Here is an 18,060-nt window from a genome sequence, read left to right on the forward strand (position 1 = left end):
AACACAGGCAGGAGACATCTTTTGTAGTGTTTGTTTAAGTAGAAAGTAAATGTTGGAGACTTGAAAGGCAACACTCGCTTCAAGTGGAGTGGTGGCAGTGCAAGGACGGGCAGCGTACAGTTGAAGGATGCTCCCAGAATCAGCGACTAAAACACCAGAAGGCTCTGAGTGTGCAAGGACAGTCAAGGCTGGTGCCTGGACGGGCCACAGATACGTTCTTCTGCTTTTTATTTTCACTGCATCAAATGCAGCAGTAGGCAGCTTTATGAAGTGAAGTAGATAAAAGGCATGGTTGTATCATCTGTGAAGTCCGTGTCACTGTAGGAAACATGCAGTGGTGTAAAAATTGTTAGGAGTACAGTTAGCTCCTAGGAGTAAAGGAGCTAACAGTAATGTATAGGTACTGGTTGTTTACAGTTTTGAAAGCAGGAAGGGATAGAGTTTCTCTCCCCTAATTCTAGACATCAAGTCTAAACTAGACACCTGAGCCCTTTAATAGGTAATGGAGAGAGATAAAGCTTCCAGAGTGCCACTTATGCTGTCCTAAGACAGGTGCCTAAGAGGGGAACTGCCAGAGAATGACTCACTCGCCACAGGCACCCTGGGGGGAGAATAGCCTTTCTGAGGAGGGCAGACAGTGGGAAGCAGGCTGCTTCCAAAGCATGTGCTATCTGAAAAGCCAGTCTTGCAGCAGCATGTGTGTATGCTTTACATCTGGGCATAGTCAAATGCAAGCCCATGAAATTACTTAAATAGGCAATATAAGTAAGTCCAGCAGTCTGGTCCTGACAGATAAGACAGACTATCTTCAAGAATAAAAAAATACTTCTTTGGGTAGGGCATGGGTCTTTCCTGTCAGACCCATGTTCTTCAGAAAATGATACCCTCCTTTTGCAGGACAATGAATGGGGGCATCTAGTAGATCTCTATTCCATTTTAAACTCCGTGATGCACTTCTCAAATATAGTTAATAAGTACATGCATGTAGCTCTGTCCAGAAAATACAGTTCTTCATTGAATTTACTTGGTACATTATGAGCTCTGTACTTACACCAGTGTTTGAACTATGCTGAGGGAGAAGATATAAAATCCAGTTCTTCTGAACCCCCTATCTAGTGAATGCTAGACAACTATCTTCTATCAGGGGATTTCAGAGGACTTTGCACGATGTCACAGTCACTTTCCCATGTATCTTTTTCTGCTCATAAATAGGTATTCTTAAGCCGTAGCCACTCTGTGAATGGCTTAACGAAGCAAGTCACTGTGTCCGAAGCACAAAGAGAAGCCACACTCCCTCTGTGAAAGGATGCTCCTGCAGGAGAAGTTGTGTAGACATGCTGTAATTAATTTGTGCATTCTTCTATAGCATTAAACAGCTGTTATTACAGAAGGACATGGATTTCTGCCCAGGTAGCACTCATGGTAGAAGATGAGCACACAGATTGTGGCAGTAAACTCATGTGGTACGCAACCTTATGTTTCAATGTCTGTAGTTTTGCACTTGTGAAACTGAAGCCTTTTCAAGCCGGTGAGTTGCCAGCTCTCCCATTGCACCAGTGGCATAGAACTTCCTCCAGAAAGCCCTTCTTCCAGCCCACTCCGAAAGAAATTGTGATGACTAGGAAAGGAATTAGAGAAATGTCTGAAACAAGTTCTTCAAAATGGCCATCCACAATGTTGTTAAATGTTATTAAGCCTGTCGGACAAAGATACAGAGCCAGAAAATTGTATCTTTGACTCCTGTTGATGCTCAAGTGAATCCAGTTGTTATGTTCCATAAACTAAGCAAAGCATGGCCTCCCTAGATTTTTCTGTGGAAAAAGTAATGCGTTGAGGTGTGTTCATACTATTATTTCATGGCCATTTGCTAACACTCGTTAGTGTATCCGTTTGTACTGAGGCTCATGCCATTGCTCTTGAGTAGACAGCTCTACCCATTTTGTATCCTCTTGAATTTAAGGGGATATTGTTTGATTTCAGTTGGAGGTGGCCCACAATTTTATTAAGTCAGAACATGATCATGTTTTTCTGGAATAGAAAGGGAAAAAACTAACATCTTTAAATGAACTGTGAAATTCTAAATATGCTTAAAACAGTTACCCGTCATTTACTATTGAGAAGAACTGCACAAGTTTGTCAGATGAGGGCTCAGGTACTATACAGATGTCTAAACATGGTGTAAATTCCAGTGTGAATGACTGGCGGAGGTTACCATAGTTTTAGGCCGACTTTAGGTCCTGTATTTCTTGGTGTACTGAAAGGTCCTGAAACACAAGGTGGGAACTCTTGGTGCCTCTGTTCTCTGTGCAGACAACTAAAACCAGATGCGCAATAGTTGCTCTCCAGCTGTAAGAATTTCCCATTCATTCTACCTTGAGCATGCACTTCAGAGCAATGGTGTCATGATGTTTAACACAGCAGGCTTGGAGAAGAAACTCTACTGGGACATAATGGGCTGAAGTGAAATAGCATGAGCCCAGTCTCAGGAAAGGTCTTTTGCTCATGCAGAAGGCACTGGTACTTAGCGGAGACGGTGGAGGCTGCCTGACAGGTTGCAATTACCTCTGCCAAGTGCGCTAGGCTGCGTTCTGAACCTCTGCTTAATGGGGGCAGATCTATTCTGAGTTATAAAAAATAAAATAAAACTGCCTCAGGTCACAGATATGACAGTATCTGTGCTTCTAATCAGGTTTCACCTTCAGCAGCAGGTTTTGCTTATTCATCCTACATAAACCTCAAAATGAGCTGAATTTCCTTCATAAAAGAACATGGAAATGGAATAAATCTCAGCTTTAGTTTCCACAAACTCCAAGACAGAATTACCACTCCGGCTGATCGTGCGTGCCAGGTACACGCTGCTAAGATAAGAGCTTCCTTCAGCGTATCTGTGGCAAAAAGACAAGTTATGAAATAAGATTCCATTTTGGAGTCTCTGTATCATGCTTTTTTGTGCTATAGCAAATTGTTTTTGCAGCACACGCTAATATACATCTAGAACAATATTCAATTAGGCTAATAGTCGCTGCTTACATTGTTCTGTAAGAATCAGTGATTAAGAACCTCTCTGTTCAATCTACATTAATTAATTTCTCCTGCAGAATATATGCACCTGCCTGTTCTTCCTTTGAGATCCCAAATGAAGTAAAGCTATTATACAGGTAAACAAAGGAGATCAAGGATGACCTTTAGCTTTGACATGATAGCCTGCAGTATTTGTGATTTGCCGTCTGTCATAACTGATCGCTCCTAATAACGATACGCTGGATGAGAAGCCGAAATGAGGAAACAGCCGGAGACAGAGGAAGGTTGGAGGGGAGTGGGACTGACCTTCTAGCAATGCGTGTGCTTGTCAGGGCAGGAGGACTCGCGCGTGGTTACGCTTCAGGCCTCACTCTGACATCTGAAAACTTGGTAAACAGTTGATTCCACGAGCGGCTCCACTGAAATGATGTTTGAAGGAATTAGCTGTTGTTCAGCCCTTTATTAGGACTTGTAGTGTAACTCCTTTCACATGCACAGCCTCTGCAGACTTGCGGGATGTCCTGGGCAGGCAGGATTGCCAGCTCAGCCCGCGAATAACGACTGGTCAGCCATCTGCCAAAGCAGCTGGCAGCATTCCTGCTAGCATTGCTGTGGGGTCTGGCTCCTGGGCATGAAGTGGACTCACTGCATGAACGTAGGGAGGAAAAAGGGTCAAAGAACAACGTGAGCTCTTTGCAAGACTGTTTGTGTTTTGTAATGTTTCATAAACACATAATCCCAGTTGTTCATTCTCAGCATTGGGTGACAAAATGGTACATCTTACCTGATACAATGGTGGAAAATATAAATAGCTTTCTAGCAACCAGGCTTCATTAATATGTATTGAAAACCTAAAATGGTATTCAGCTATGAGGGGGAAAAAGTACAGAATTGCTTTGGATTATAATAATTTCAGCAAAGCATCTAATTTATATATTAAGCTTGCTTAATGGACTTATATTGTCTTGCTCTTTGATCTGAACAAAAAGGTGGTGAATAATTTATCAAATAAAAAAACCTTCCCTCGCCCAGCCCACACGTCACAATCTGCCCTATAATTTACATTTTTTAAGAGATGCTGTTTCCAGGCAGGAGAACTGGTTCCTAAAGATTCCTTCTAATATTACAAATGTGTTTTCGCGAGGTACACTCTGGGGAAAAAAAATAATAATGAAGGAATGCAATTCTACAGACAAATGTTTCAGCTGTATGCCTTCTTCGCTAAAGACAGTCATTTCAAGTAAATGCCAAAAGGCATTTAGCTGTAGCATTTGTCAGTGGAATAGGGTTGGCTTTAGGTTTCCCTCCTGATTTACAATTGAGTGTTTATTGGGTTTACTGTACTGTAGCATGTTTTGTTAACCTCTAAAAAAACACATCCAGCTTGTGCATTAAGCACAAGGATGATATCTGTCACAGTAAACTGAGTCGGCGTGGGGCTTTTGTGCCCTGCCAGACTTCATGGAAAGGATGCTGGCTGCTCCCAAAGGGGCAGGAAAGATGCGCTGGCGGCTTTGGGCTGGGGTCTAGAAAACCTGTGTCCAGCTCCTGGCTCCTGAGACGGTTTCTTGTAAGATGCATTATCTACTTCTCCATGTCTTTATTTTTCAACCAGAAGAAGGGGAGAAAACTGTGTCATGTCATCTCACAGTAGCTGGGTGAGCTGCCATAGAGTCAAGTGCCTATGGAGGATTTAGGTCGGCGTGGTGTTGTTTAAAGGCTAATTATTGGGAACTTTGTGCCTGGAGTTCCTCAACTGGTTTGTGTCTACCTATAGTAGTCATTCCTCAGTAATCCCTGCTTGTGGTCACATACATACGGAACAGCAGTGTTGGTAATCACAGCTCTGTCCTGACTCTGGACGCGTCTCCCATTCACATTTCCCCCCCATTTGTCCAAAGCAATGAGTTGTCAAACATTTACTATGGCTGTGCGCAGGGTTTATTCATATTTAAATAAAGCCATTATCCTGGCCTTGAGTTTCAGTAGTTTTCTGCTCTTCCTCTTGAGTATTTCTCTCAGTAGTGCCATCTAATCAGCTTTAGGTTTTAATTAAACAGCTGTCATTTGCTTCCTAGTTCTGTTGCGACCTGATGTTGTATTAAATTTTAATTTAGCCTAGGCTGGATAAGAAGTAGATTCCTTCAGACAACAAAGAAACGCTATTAGCAGGTTACAGTTGTAATTAAGAAGAGCTCTGCTGAAGTGCTAATGCATTCAGGTACAGAGAAGGAGCTGGAGATAAACACACATGTAATTATTATTCAGGGATAGAGCCTGCAATATGAAGTGTAGCTTCCACCTGGGCTGCTTGAATTGAAGGTTTTGTCAGTATCTCGCAGCTGAAACCCTCGACAAAAGAAATAGGAAGAGATTCCTGGTTTTTCGCCTGGGACCTTGTAGGGTCAGCAGTTAGAGGTTTGTGCTGGTGGTCCCTGGCTGTTGTTCCAGATGTTTCACTGATGCTGTGCCACACAGGAGGACCTGCCTATGTAAATCAACATTATTACTCCTCTCTACATTTCAGATGCAGGTGTATCAAGTTCAGTAAGACTTTTTTTCTGCAGTAAACCCTACCATGGAAATAAAAAACAAGCTTAACAGAATCTAGATTAAATGCTATTACTTGTTGAAGATGCATTAAAAAAAATAGTCTGTTTATAAATCTAATGGACAGTCAATTAGTTCAGTTCGGCCTTCATATTTCTTCCTCAGAGGAAGTATATTTTTTCAGTCTATAAATGGCCAGCTCTTAAAAAGGTCTTTCCACAGCCTATTATACTTGTGTAACACTCAATCCAGGCATCAGGCATCTGAAATATTGATTTATATAGTAGAATTGCTTAGCAGTGAAGCGTCGTTTTTGTGAAGCAGCACCAGCTAATTAGCACGGTGGGTACCTGTACACGCTGGGAAGGAGGGAAGGTTCAGGACAGTGCCTGTGTCAAGAGCAGGATGAGCATATCTCAGAGCACCCACAAATAGCGGGGTCCCGAGGTGTCTCTTGTAAGACCTTTTCTCTCATGCTCACCTTCACAGGGAGTTTACAAAAGGAATGCAAATGTCTTTATAAACTTTGCATTATCCTTCACAGCATCAAAGTCTGACTTCGGCTTGGTAGCTAAGCAGCACTTAGAGTTAAAAGGAGGCTAGCGGTTTTGTTTGTTCCTTGTCACACATGAGGGTCAACACGAGGGTGATACAACAAACAGTGCAAAAACCAAAGGGGAAATTAGTTCAGGCCTGTTGAGAACCTGATTCCCAGTCCACCGAAGTCAAAAGAAGCCTTTCATCTATGACTCAGTAGGGCTTTGGATCAGACCGTAATTGCATACAAGTGCCGGCTGCCCCTGCCATGTAGGAGTTACAGATCTGTGCTAACAGGGGGCGGGTTTGGAAGTAGAATTAGTCGCGTGTTCGTTGTTTGTGACCTTGGCAAAAATACTGTTTCCCCCAATGCACTGAAGAAGACTGACTGTTGTGGAAGAATGGCTTAGAAATACTGGCAAACTGCTTCGTGGGAGTGTTTTGACACAGGACCACAATGTCTTCATCATATGTCTGGCATATGTTTATATTGGATTCATGGCTTAGGATTTATGGGATATTTGCTGTTGGTTTGGTGAAACCGAACTACCTCTTCTCTGACATAGTTGTGGATGAAGCACCCTCAATTTCTTTTTGTCTGTCTTCTACAACCTCTTTCCACCTGAGGTGTATCTAATTGTTTTCTTTCACCTGGCAGTGCATTTTCTTCTCAGTTTTGTTCAAACCTCAGTCTTTGTAAAGGTTTTACCGTTGTTCTTTCACACTTCCATTTTTGTCACATACTTCTCTTTCCCAGTGTCCCTCCCTCATGGATGGCAGCTGGTTATAAATGAGCCCATTCAGCATAAACAAAAACTAGACAGTCATTTACTGTGTAAAACATCTGGTTTCTGCCTCACAGGGAACAGAACAAAGACAGTATATTTATTTCATGAGGTATTATTCAGAAAAGCATCTCTATTCAGGACAACACTTAACCGCATGCTTAAATCACATTGAAGTTAAGTGTCAAGTTGAGCACATACTTTTAGTGCTGTTCTGAACAGAAATGGACTCGAGTACATGCTTAAATGCTTTTCTGGAACATGACTGCCCATAAAGCTCTAGTAGACTATATTAGTTAGCTGGCACTAGTGTTATTAGTACTTCAACTCATTTAATTCAGGGTGCTTTTTGTAGAAGTTTCCGAATATTGATTAATAATACATCTTAGTTGCAAGTATTTATTGGTCTTCTCCAGCTGTCCTTAGCTTGTGGTCAATGCCCATTATTTTCTATCAATCTAGCTAGCAGACAGAAGCAAATGATAGTGAATATATCTCCCTATGCAAGCTGCCATCAAATTTTTCACTAAAATCCATTTCTTCTTCCACCAATTCTAATAATGGAATTTAAAGTTAGATTAGTTGGAAGCAACTTTTTTTTTCCAACTGGCAAGCAATTAGTTTTACGGAAGTTGAAAAATGAAAATTGGCTTGATTCAAAGCAGTATTTCCTATTGCAGCCTTTTCGAGAAGGCTGAGCGGAATCTCTGTGAAAGCACAGATCGTTCTTGCCCCGCATGTGTGTCAAGTTTTGGGCCTGCAGTAAGCCCTGCTGAAGCAGAGACAAGCTGCTCTGTAGGCCTTCGGAGGCTGTTCCCCTCCAGTCTGTGTACCTGCTTACGCAAGGCAGGGACCTCTGTAGCAACTCGTTTGGAGTAATTAATCAAACTGCAGCCATACCGAGACACAGAGGAAGGCTGTGTTAATGGAGTCATTAGAGTGGCAGCACTGTGAATTCACCAGGATTAGAGATAAATGTGGTAAAACATCTCTAGGTGGGATTTTGATGGGGAAAGATTAAAAAAATTGTATATGGATGGCCTTGCTTAGTTTGTAATACCCTACCTCATGCATAGTTTTTCTCATCATGTATTTATGTCCTGAAAAGGGAAAATGGTCAACTTGCAACACTGTTAGCTGGAACAGTAAGGAAGAAATGCTGTTACTGTAATGCTTGATAATCACCTCCCAAATCACTGGCATGATTTGGGGCAAAGGGGTGGGAGAGTTGCTGACACCCTCTGGAGATCGCACCCGAATAGCACTGTGGTTCTGCCAAGCCGCAGACGTGCTTTCGCGCATAATTGTGTTACAGATTTCATTGCCACAGCAGCCAAACCTGTAAATGGGCTCAAAAAGAGTAAATCCATGTGTTTGTCAAAACCAGAACTTGATGGTCCAGATGCAACTTTTGGCTTAGAAAATTGTTAAAACATTGACTGCAGGGAGCTCGCAGGAAGGGTGTGTGCAAGGGTCGCTCCTCTGCCCCATCATCCCTGCCAGAGGCAGGGTTTTGGTTCATCAGTCTGACCCCTGCGCGTTCTCATGGCTTCACGTTTCTCTAACGCCCATCCTTCGTTTGTGTCTGTGTGCATACAGGACACAGAAGTCCTCAACACGGCCATTCTGACAGGCAAAACGGTGTCTGTTCCAGTCAAGGTTGTTGCCGTGCAGGAGGATGGGTCCGTGGTCGATGTTTCGGACTCCACCGAATGCAAATCAGCTGATGAAGACGTCATAAAGGTAAGGCACCCACCTGAGGTGGAGAACAGAGTTTTCACCCTTTTCTCCTCCACCACCACCATATTGGGACCTAGCTCACATTGGGGATTTTACATCAACCAGTTGTTTTACAGTCATGGCTGTTTTGCGGTGGCGGGTTGTTTCCGCTGTGTGATGAGGAGAGTGGTCTCCAGAGGTGACGCAGGGTTAGCGCGTTTCCATAGAGTGATGCGGCGCCATTTGTGCTGGCGTGTTCCATATGGGAGAGAGGGCCAGGGATGCTGAAAGAGCAGTCCTGGTCTCCGCTGGCCAGCCAGTGCTGGTGAGAAAGAACGTGTCGTCTGATACATCCCACTTGGGAAAAATCAGCTCCCTACACAGGGATCTTTGTTTTTGTGTGGCTTTTCTGCATCCATTATTCAATAGTAATAATGCAGTATATTGTAACAGTGTGCAGCAAGGTTTCCTACGTGCTTCTGACTGCATCACCTGTCAGGAATTTCTTTTAAGTAAAGATACTGAACTGTATCAAAATCTGGAGGACCATGACAGAGAATAGAAAATAACAACCATATTGCAAAAATTCTTAAAACAAGAGCTGGGAGCTTTTAAACAATGTTGTGGGTTTTGTTGGCTTTTTGTTGTTGTTGTTGTTTTTAAAATAATATGTTCAACTGGTTCTCCCTCCCTGACATTGAGATGAAAATAGCATTAATGTATCCAGACATTGAGTGCATGACTTCTGACACCATTGCATGACTTTCAGCTTTTAGCTCATTATTATTTTTAGGCATAAAAGAGGTACTTTCGAATATCTTTAACAGGTTTATTTGTTTTATTATGTGTTTTGGGGGTGTTTTTTCTTGTTTTAACTGAACTTAAGAATTGACTACAATTATTTGAGGGGTGTGTGTGTAGTATTTATGAATTTCTTAGAGTAGTCCTAGAAAGGTAGTTTCTTTGTCTCAATTCCAGGAAAGTGCAGTGTATTGTATATAAATGCTATAAAAATAGGGTAGTATAGTCATCCTTTTTACATAGTAATCCTGTAACCTGTAGATCTTATGATAAACTCTCTCTGTAGCTTTCAAGAAGCAAGTTCCTCCCCATATTCCAGCTATCAGTTGTATCATGTGTGAATATATTCCAGACCTGAGCACTTCTCTAAGTTTTCTTCAGATTGCATTGGAAACCCACATCCTTTACCTGTGTGCTTTGAACCTATTATTATAACCTCTTTGTAGATAAGACTGCAAAGGTCTTAACAGGTAGCTTGTAGTTCGTCAGATAAATTTTCACGTTCTTTAGCTGGATAAAAAATTGCACAGAGCAAAGCTATTTATTTTGAAGACGATATGCTGGAACAAAAAATTCACCTTATTTTTGACAACTCTGAATAAGCTTGTTACCAATTTTTGGAATAAATTACATTCTCTAAACCAAACAAAATTTCATTACATTTTAGGTCTAACAACAAAGACGTTCCTTTGCAGTTAAAGAGCTTGCAGTGCAATTGTACATTTTGTAGATATTTCCTCTTTCTGAGACCAATAGGTAGGTGAAAGATGACATCCATTTGATCCTAGGTTGCTATAGGAAAGGCAAGATGGGTTTGGGCAAAAGCCTTAGGCAGGCAACCTCTACTTGCTTCCAACTTTTTCCATTAAGATTTATCTTCATTTAACATGAAAGCAAATCATCCATAAATAAGATTCAAGTTACTGGGCAGAGGCATGTGTGCCACTGTATCCTCAGAGAAGTTGATAGCTTGGGGCTTAGTTATACCATAACAATGCCTAGCAGTTTTCAGACCTCAAAGCATTTTGCAAAGGACATCAGTGTAATAGCCTCTTTTCATGAAAGTGACTGTTCCAATGTTTAGCGTGAGCCAGTGATGGGATAGGTCTCTTGAGTCTGTGCTCTGGCTTCTGTATTTTCCCTTATATATCAGATGGGGAAAGAAAAAAAATCACATTTTCTGGAAACCACATTTCCTTGAAAGTCCTTACCAGAAGGAACATAAACGAATATCTTTGTTTATGACTAACTTAATTGTCAAAGGAACAGACTCTCTTGATAAATTTTGCTATTCTTTTTTTGCTGCATACCATACAGCTATTATCTGGTTAGTGGCTATTATTTATCAGTTCACAATGAATTGTTCATATTATAAACTCAAGCACCAAGTTATATATCATTAACATATTGCTGAGACTGTCTTTTCTTTGCACTTCAGAAAACTGGATCCAGATCTAAAAGATGGTGTATGTGGACTCCTTTTTCTGTTAATTTAGTTTCTAGTATTTCTAGGACTTGCTGTAGTTAGAGAATACTGGACTGAACCAGATAGGAAAAGGTCAGGAAAAGGATTCCTATTCCTCTTCCACTAATAGAATTAGTATCTGCAGATGTCAGGGAGATGTTGCATTTCAAAACACTGCCTGTTTAAAGTCCATTTAGTTCATTCAGCAGATGTCCATATGGATATCCTGTCAAAGCTGGGCATGAGGTTGTTCTGGTTCCCAAATTTAAAAGGTCCACTGAAGCTGGGAACTAAATAAGACTTGACATGACCTCTGTGAGCAGAGACAAGATTTCCAGTTGCAGTTGTGGATTTATACACTTCCAGAAAGCAAAGCTCTTGCCCTTTGACCATCTTCCTTTCTTGCTTCTTCAAAATGGGTTGTATTTCTAGGTGGAATTAGATCTGCTCCAAAGCACCTTCAAGTTGATGAGTGTCCTCCCGTTCCTTTCAGTGGCCTGGATAGAGCAGACCAAAACACAGGCCAAAATTCTGCACAGGTTCTACAAGATTTGCACTATAATTCCCCCTTTTTTTTGGTAGTGACTAAGTTGGGTATAAATCAGGTCTTCATTTGACTGCTCTGTGAAATTATTTGGGTATCAAATCACTGACAGAAGAGAATGCCTCTGGGACTCTTTCCCAGACCTGGCACCCAACTCTAATATATTGACTTAATGAACAAAACCAAGAGGTCTGAATGTGGGCTTCACTGAGTTCATCTTGCCTCATCCTGGTCATATAAAATGGGAGTAATGTTATTTTTGTGAAAATTGCAGCATCCTTATAATGGATTTCAATCACAAATTACTGAGAGGTGCTCTCAGACTGAATGCTGTTCAGGCATAATGTTTTAACTGGAAATACGTGTATTGGTTGCAAGATTGAATCCATAACGATTAATTAGCTGAGTTAAAATTTAGTACAGGGTTTATGTGCATCTATTTTTTCAGAAAAATGCATATTCCCTTTACAAGCCCCTTCGGTAAAGCCGATATTGATTTTGCTTCCAAATTTGTGTTGCCTTTTCTATATAGGTGGTACTACTAAACCCTCTAATAAGAGTCGTCAGGCATTTTGGATGTAATTGCCTAATCTTAAGCTTCTTTTCACTGTTAATTCTGCCTTTATTGTTTCTTTGTAATTGGAGAGATATTCATATTCTTTTGGGCAGAACAGAGAGTGTTGCATTCTTGACCTCTTGTTTCTGTTTAATAGCTAATGATTTAATAGACAATTAATGAGACAATTCTTTGATCAATGCTGTAACACCATTATTTTCAATTAAGACACAATGAATTGAAGCTAGTTTAAATAAAAACAGACCTTGGCCCAAGTTATTATGTATTTATACAAAACGTGCTTCTCTGGGCAGCTACCTAGATACTACCTTGATATAAATACTACTCAGAGATGGTCAAATAGATAGATGATGTACAAGTGATTTATTTGTAGGCAGGAGATGTGAATCTTTCCTATTTAAGCCATATATTCCCTTAGTCTCACAGTTTAATAGCTTCCCAGCAAGAGAATATTTCAGTCCACATTTTTCAAAGCCTACCTAATTAGTGGTAAATATAATGAAACACACCTATTACTTTTTGACCTTGCATTTTCCAGCCTTAGCGTGACTTGATCCTGAAAGGACTCTCACAGGTAAACTTGCGCAGTTCAGCTACAGTCCCAGGTCCCTACAATTGCTGGTCCCTACAGTTGGACGCAGGCTGTAATACTGACCAACCATTTTAACTTGCTCTGCCTACCCTCTAAAAATTTTTGGTGGAAACATTACTGTAAGTCAGTGAAACTCTTATGCTTATTCCATTATTGGAAAGGAACATTTAATGCTGTTGGCATTTGAGGGAAAAGATTGGCTTTATGATTAAGGCAGTGAAATGCTTCTCAGCATTAATTTCCATATCTCTTGCTGATTTCCTGTGTGACTGTGGGTAAATCACTTATTCCCCTTGGAATCTCGCTTCCTTATCTGCAAACAAGGTGGAGAAATACATCCTTTTCCCAGCCTCAGCCTGCCTTATTGTCCTGGTTTCGGCTGGGATAGAGTTAATTTTCTTCCTAGTGGCTGGTATAGTGCTGTGTTTTGGATTTAGTATGAGAATAATGTTGATAACGCACTGATGTTACACACATCACTCACAGTGGGTGAGCGAGCGGCTCTGTGGTGCTCAGTTGCCGACTGGCGTTAAACCACGACACTTAGGTAGTTTCTGAAGCTACTGTTGACTCTGAATGGACAAAATCCTTATCTCCACTAGAGTCTCATTAACTTCAGCGGTCTTCTGCCACGGACTCGAAGGACTTCTCTCACAGTGTCCCGCTTTTTCTGCACACCACAGCTAAATAGGGTTGTGAAGCTGAAAAGAAAGAAGTGGTGGAAACTTGATAGAATGTATGCACGAATTATTCAGCTACTCTGGTGATGGGCAATACACCGAGAGAGAAAGGAGCTGTAGGCATGGTGGGACGAACCTTTCTATATGTATACTGAACCACGGGGCCTCAGTATTCACACAGGTGGGGGAAAAAAGCCTTGAAGAAAAAGATTAAAGCAGTTGTACCATGGCAAGGACCTCCTTTGCTCATCCATCCTGCCGGGAAGTAGAAGTACTGCTCAAGTTTTGCTGGCCTGTTAGAGTGGGTTTCACTTGCTCCCGACTGGCCTTTGAGCCATAGCTGGAGGGAAATAAAAGAGTTAGACCAACATCAGCGATGGAGGGAACACCTTGAGATGGTTCCCCCTTACAGAGGGAAGTCTAACCTGAGGGGCTTTGGCACAGTCAGTCTTTACAGCTGCTTAGAAGCTCCAAGCAAGGTCCATGCACTCCTTTTTCCTCCCTCTAAAAGTGCCTTTAAAAGCCTGAACCTGAATTTCACATGAAGAAAAATTCTGAAAACATTGTAGTTACATGGTAGTCATAAACATCACCCACAAGGCAGCATCAAGGAAGGAAATTATAATGAGGACAGCTTCTTATTCCAAATGTTTGTCTCAGTAGTGTACAAATGAAAGGGAGACAGCTGCCCAATTAATTCATTCTTACATTAGTCATACTTTCATGTCCTTTGCAAGTTACGCAGAAAGTGACTGATGGTTCAAATTAATCTCTGCAGTAATTCAAATGGCTTCCATGGAGTTACACCATGGACTAATTTAGCCTAATTTTTTTGTAACAGAAAAGGCCCTCAATGGAACGGAAGGGAGTCAGAGGGCCTCATCCTGCCCCTATCTGCCCACATGTTACGTGCAATAGAAACAGGCTCAATGTGCCCAGGCAGAGGCATACATTAAGAACAATGGTGCTTCGATAATATACCATGAACTCCGTCTGTGCGAGAATGCACTTTTCTTGTTAGCTTGCTAGAGGAAAGCATTTCAATGAATTATTTTTCACCTTTTCATAATTTCCTGTCTAATTATAATGAAAGTAAAATTCAAACCACTCCTACCCCCTACTTTTCTAACACAAACCTTATCTTGAACTCTCCATAATTAATGTTAAAACAATAGAAGACCTAATTTTCCTAGCAGCAGTCAGCTAGGCTTTATCTAATGTGCAGTAAAAATAGTGTAAGAAGGGCAGGAAAGGTAATAGCTGAAATAGTTTGAATCTGAGGAAGGTTCTTCCCTCTTCCAGACAAAAAGCAGATGAGGAACTGAGGACCTTTATCAACAGCCCTGGGCACACTGATCCCTAACCCCAGCACAGTAACTGCTACAAGGAACCAGGGGGAAAAAGAACAAGAGAAAGGGAAGGATAACGAAGTTCTCCAATTTAGATGATACTGAATTTTTGGGAACAATTCCTTGCTGCAGGCTCACAGCACATTCTTAGGACAATTTACAGAAAGAAGCACCTGCTTGGAGCTTTTAAATACAACTATTTATGCAGGAGCTCTGAAAACAAAGCCAGAGCTTGTAATATGCAAGTTCTGCAGCTGCTTTGCCATTAAAGTATGTGATCAAGACTGTAATGTGCATGTACATAAAGTGGAGGTAATCTTATCTCTCCATCTATCATATTTTTGAGTACCTATCACTACATTACCCAAGAGGTTTATTTTGTGGTCACTTGCACAGAAATTAGCTCACTCCAGGAGTCCAAACACTTTCTGGAAGCAGTGAAAATACTCTCTACTTGTTTATATGATGGATTTACTTGGGTGCCAGGTGGTTTATTACACAATTCATTTTGAACTAGATCTTATTTTTTAAGTGATTTTTTTCTTCAGTGCTTCTGAATGGTTCAAGATTGACAGCCCTGGAGGCTTAACCACTCTGTCTTGCCCCAGAACAGGGGACAGGTCGGGGCTGCAGCAGGCAGCTGTTCAACTAGAAAGCTTTTGAAGTGTGAATGTTTAATTTGGTGAGTCCGTCTCCCTGTCCATGCTGTCCTTTTAATCTCACCTGATTAGTGCCAGTGAGTCAGTATCATCAGCTCCGTGAAATAGCTGTTAACAACCTCGAGTCACTGTCAGCTTCCTCTTCATCCGTCTTTGGGAGCTGGGAAGTAACAGGCTCTGCAGTCCATTACAAAGCCCCTCAATAATGACTCCCCTGGTGCCTGGCAGTGGCAAGAGGTTTACGGCAGTGAAGCATTCCTCAGCCAAACAGAAGGATTACTTAGGAGGTGAGGATCCTGCTTGGGACTGAGAAGTTCTGGTTTACCTCTCTGCTTTACTCCAGACCTCCTCTGTGAAGCTGCTGCGCTCTGTCTCAGTAGCGGCACGGTGATGACAAGGATACTCCTGCCCCAGTAGGGTTTATTGGCAAGAAACCTGTTGAAGACTGTGCATCTTGTCTTTTGTATCTGTAGACAGGTATGCCTAAGTTAGAGCAATAATTAAATATCATTGAGCGGCTTGCAATTCATCGAACTTGGAGCTTCTTAGGATTTCTAGTTATTTTGGCCAAAACCCCCCACCTCCCTTCCCCCATACAAAGTTCATCTTTATGAGTCATAAGAGAGGCAGGAGAGTACGGCAGATCTCTCTGCAATATGTCGACTGTTGAATTAAGGATTTTGCTTTTTGTTGAAATATCAGAGGTTCTGACATTCAGGTCAGCAGATTCTGCTAATGAGTTTTCTAGCTAGACAAAGTATGATCAGAAAAGAGTAACATAGCCACTTACTGCATATTAAAGATTTATCTTAAAAACCACTCTTGTTACACAGCAACAGGTTGAAATCTATATTGTTTTGTGATTGTGCCAAGCTAAAACTTTGGGTCTAGAATCATATTTGCACACAAAACAGCTCCATGTATAGCAATAAAGAAGCCAATGAGGCAATCTCACAAAATCACATATTGAAGAATTAATATTCTGTACACAGTACACATTGTACACAGTTTATAGCAAAATATATGTGTGTATCTTCCTGAAGCTATTTTTAAACACACACAGTCTTCAAAGCCAGCTTGAGAAAACAGTGTTTTGTCTGGGAGAGGATCCGTTAAGAACAGACCATGCCGACATGTGCAATTACACAGATTTCGGCAGAGATGCTTATGGTGTCTTCCAAGGGACCAGCTGCTGCTTCAGAGGAAGAAAACAATTCTATGGCTTAGCATTTGGCTGCTCAGAGAGCAGAAATGCAAAGGGCATGGATTCCAGTCCTGGGAAACAATCATTAGCCTGAACTGCGATATTGCTTAGGATAAACTCTGAATATTTTATACTAAGAGATGCACAGGGTAAACAACTCGGTCCAGGCTCCACAAAAGCAAATGCAGCAATACGTAGCTGTTGTCGGGAGAAAATGACAAACTTGTGGAGGCTTTTTCTCCAAGTTCTCTAGGAAATTAACTCTGCTTTATAAACTTTAATGCAGCTGGCCATTTAAATATTTTAATTGCGGATGCAAAAACCTCACGGATTCCGAGGCTTTTATACCTCTTGAACTATCATTCTGGCTGGGCAAATTAATTCAGATTCCCACTGTCATCAGAACCCCTGGGGCCAAAACGTGCTCTCTGCTAAAGTCATGCAACTGTGTGAAAGGCATTGGAGTGACAGAGGTGTTCCACAGGGCAAAATCTGCTCCATGTGAAAGCTGAAACAGCCATTAGCTGTCAGCTACGGGATGAGAACAAAGTCTTTATCTTCCGCCCTCTTCACTGATGTGGTAGTTGAGAGAAGTGGGATTGGGCAGCAAATGATGCTTTCTGGATGGCATAGCATCCCATTTTAAGTAAACAATTGTGTTTTGGGCACCAAAAATGCAATGCTGAATCCTTCAACCCACAAACAGGCTTTATTTCCAGAGAACTTTGTGCTGAGGCAGCTCGGCAGCGATCGGTACGGTCAGCAACCAAACCGGTGCGATCCCCTGGCTCTGGGGGACACGGTCGGATTTTGAATGCAGCTTGAGTGTATGTTTTAGTGGTTTAACTTACCCACACCTGTGTTTTAGTAATGTGTTCTGAGATGCATTCCCTTGAGATACGTAATTGGAGTTGAGGATGGGGATGACAAGGCTGACACACCACCGTCATTCTGAAGTGCAGTTAATTTATTTGACATAAAAAGCACCTACCATTGACAGCAACCAGCCCCCTTTCTCCTCTGTGGTAGAAGGCATTTTTGTTCTTGCTATGTTTTTAATTATTAATATTTTTGCATTCTCATCATACAGAATTGGAAATCAGAAGGAAAACTATTTTGATTTCCTTCATAGGAACAGCAACAGGAGGAGAAATAACACGTAGCTAGGCAGATCTGTACCTTTGTACATCAGGATTGGGGTGTATCTGGGATTTTGAGGGGGATGGGGAAAACCCAGCCTTAAAGAATACATACTGGATTAACGAGTTGGAAAACTCATTAAATAAGGATGAAAGAACAAAGTGAAGTTACAAATGGTATTTCTTTTGCTATTTGCATGAAGATAACGCACTGGGGTGTGGCTTTTCTCTTCTTCCAGTTTGTTGTGCACTCTAGTGAGAGTGCCCATCGGCTTCAGTGGGAACAGTGGCTTCGGGGTTAAATAAATGGCAGGGTTTAGCATTCTGGTTTGTGGTGCGGATTCTTAACGTCTGATTTATCCTAATGTCACTGTACTGAAATACTCACTCCCCCATCAAAGACTCCCTTTAATTGCTGGAGAGGTACAGAGTTGCTTT

The 18,060-nt window shown here is 41.5% G+C and overlaps 1 protein-coding gene across 2 annotated transcripts in view; it reads left to right on the plus strand.

Annotated features, from left to right (window-relative positions):
* TMEM132B (transmembrane protein 132B) overlaps positions 1-18,060 on the plus strand; it is a 257,005-nt gene that overhangs the window by 201,866 nt on the left and 37,079 nt on the right. For both annotated transcript variants that reach the window (XM_087754474.1, XM_087754475.1), the window contains one exon: positions 8,493-8,636. In XM_087754474.1, the coding sequence (XP_087610600.1) occupies positions 8,493-8,636 (144 nt within the window). The remainder of the gene's footprint in view (positions 1-8,492; positions 8,637-18,060) is intronic.

This window comes from Nipponia nippon, unplaced genomic scaffold (assembly GCF_047370975.1).
Source record: "Nipponia nippon isolate SJK-2023a ecotype South Korea unplaced genomic scaffold, ASM4737097v1 scaffold_18, whole genome shotgun sequence".
NCBI lineage: Eukaryota > Metazoa > Chordata > Aves > Pelecaniformes > Threskiornithidae > Nipponia > Nipponia nippon.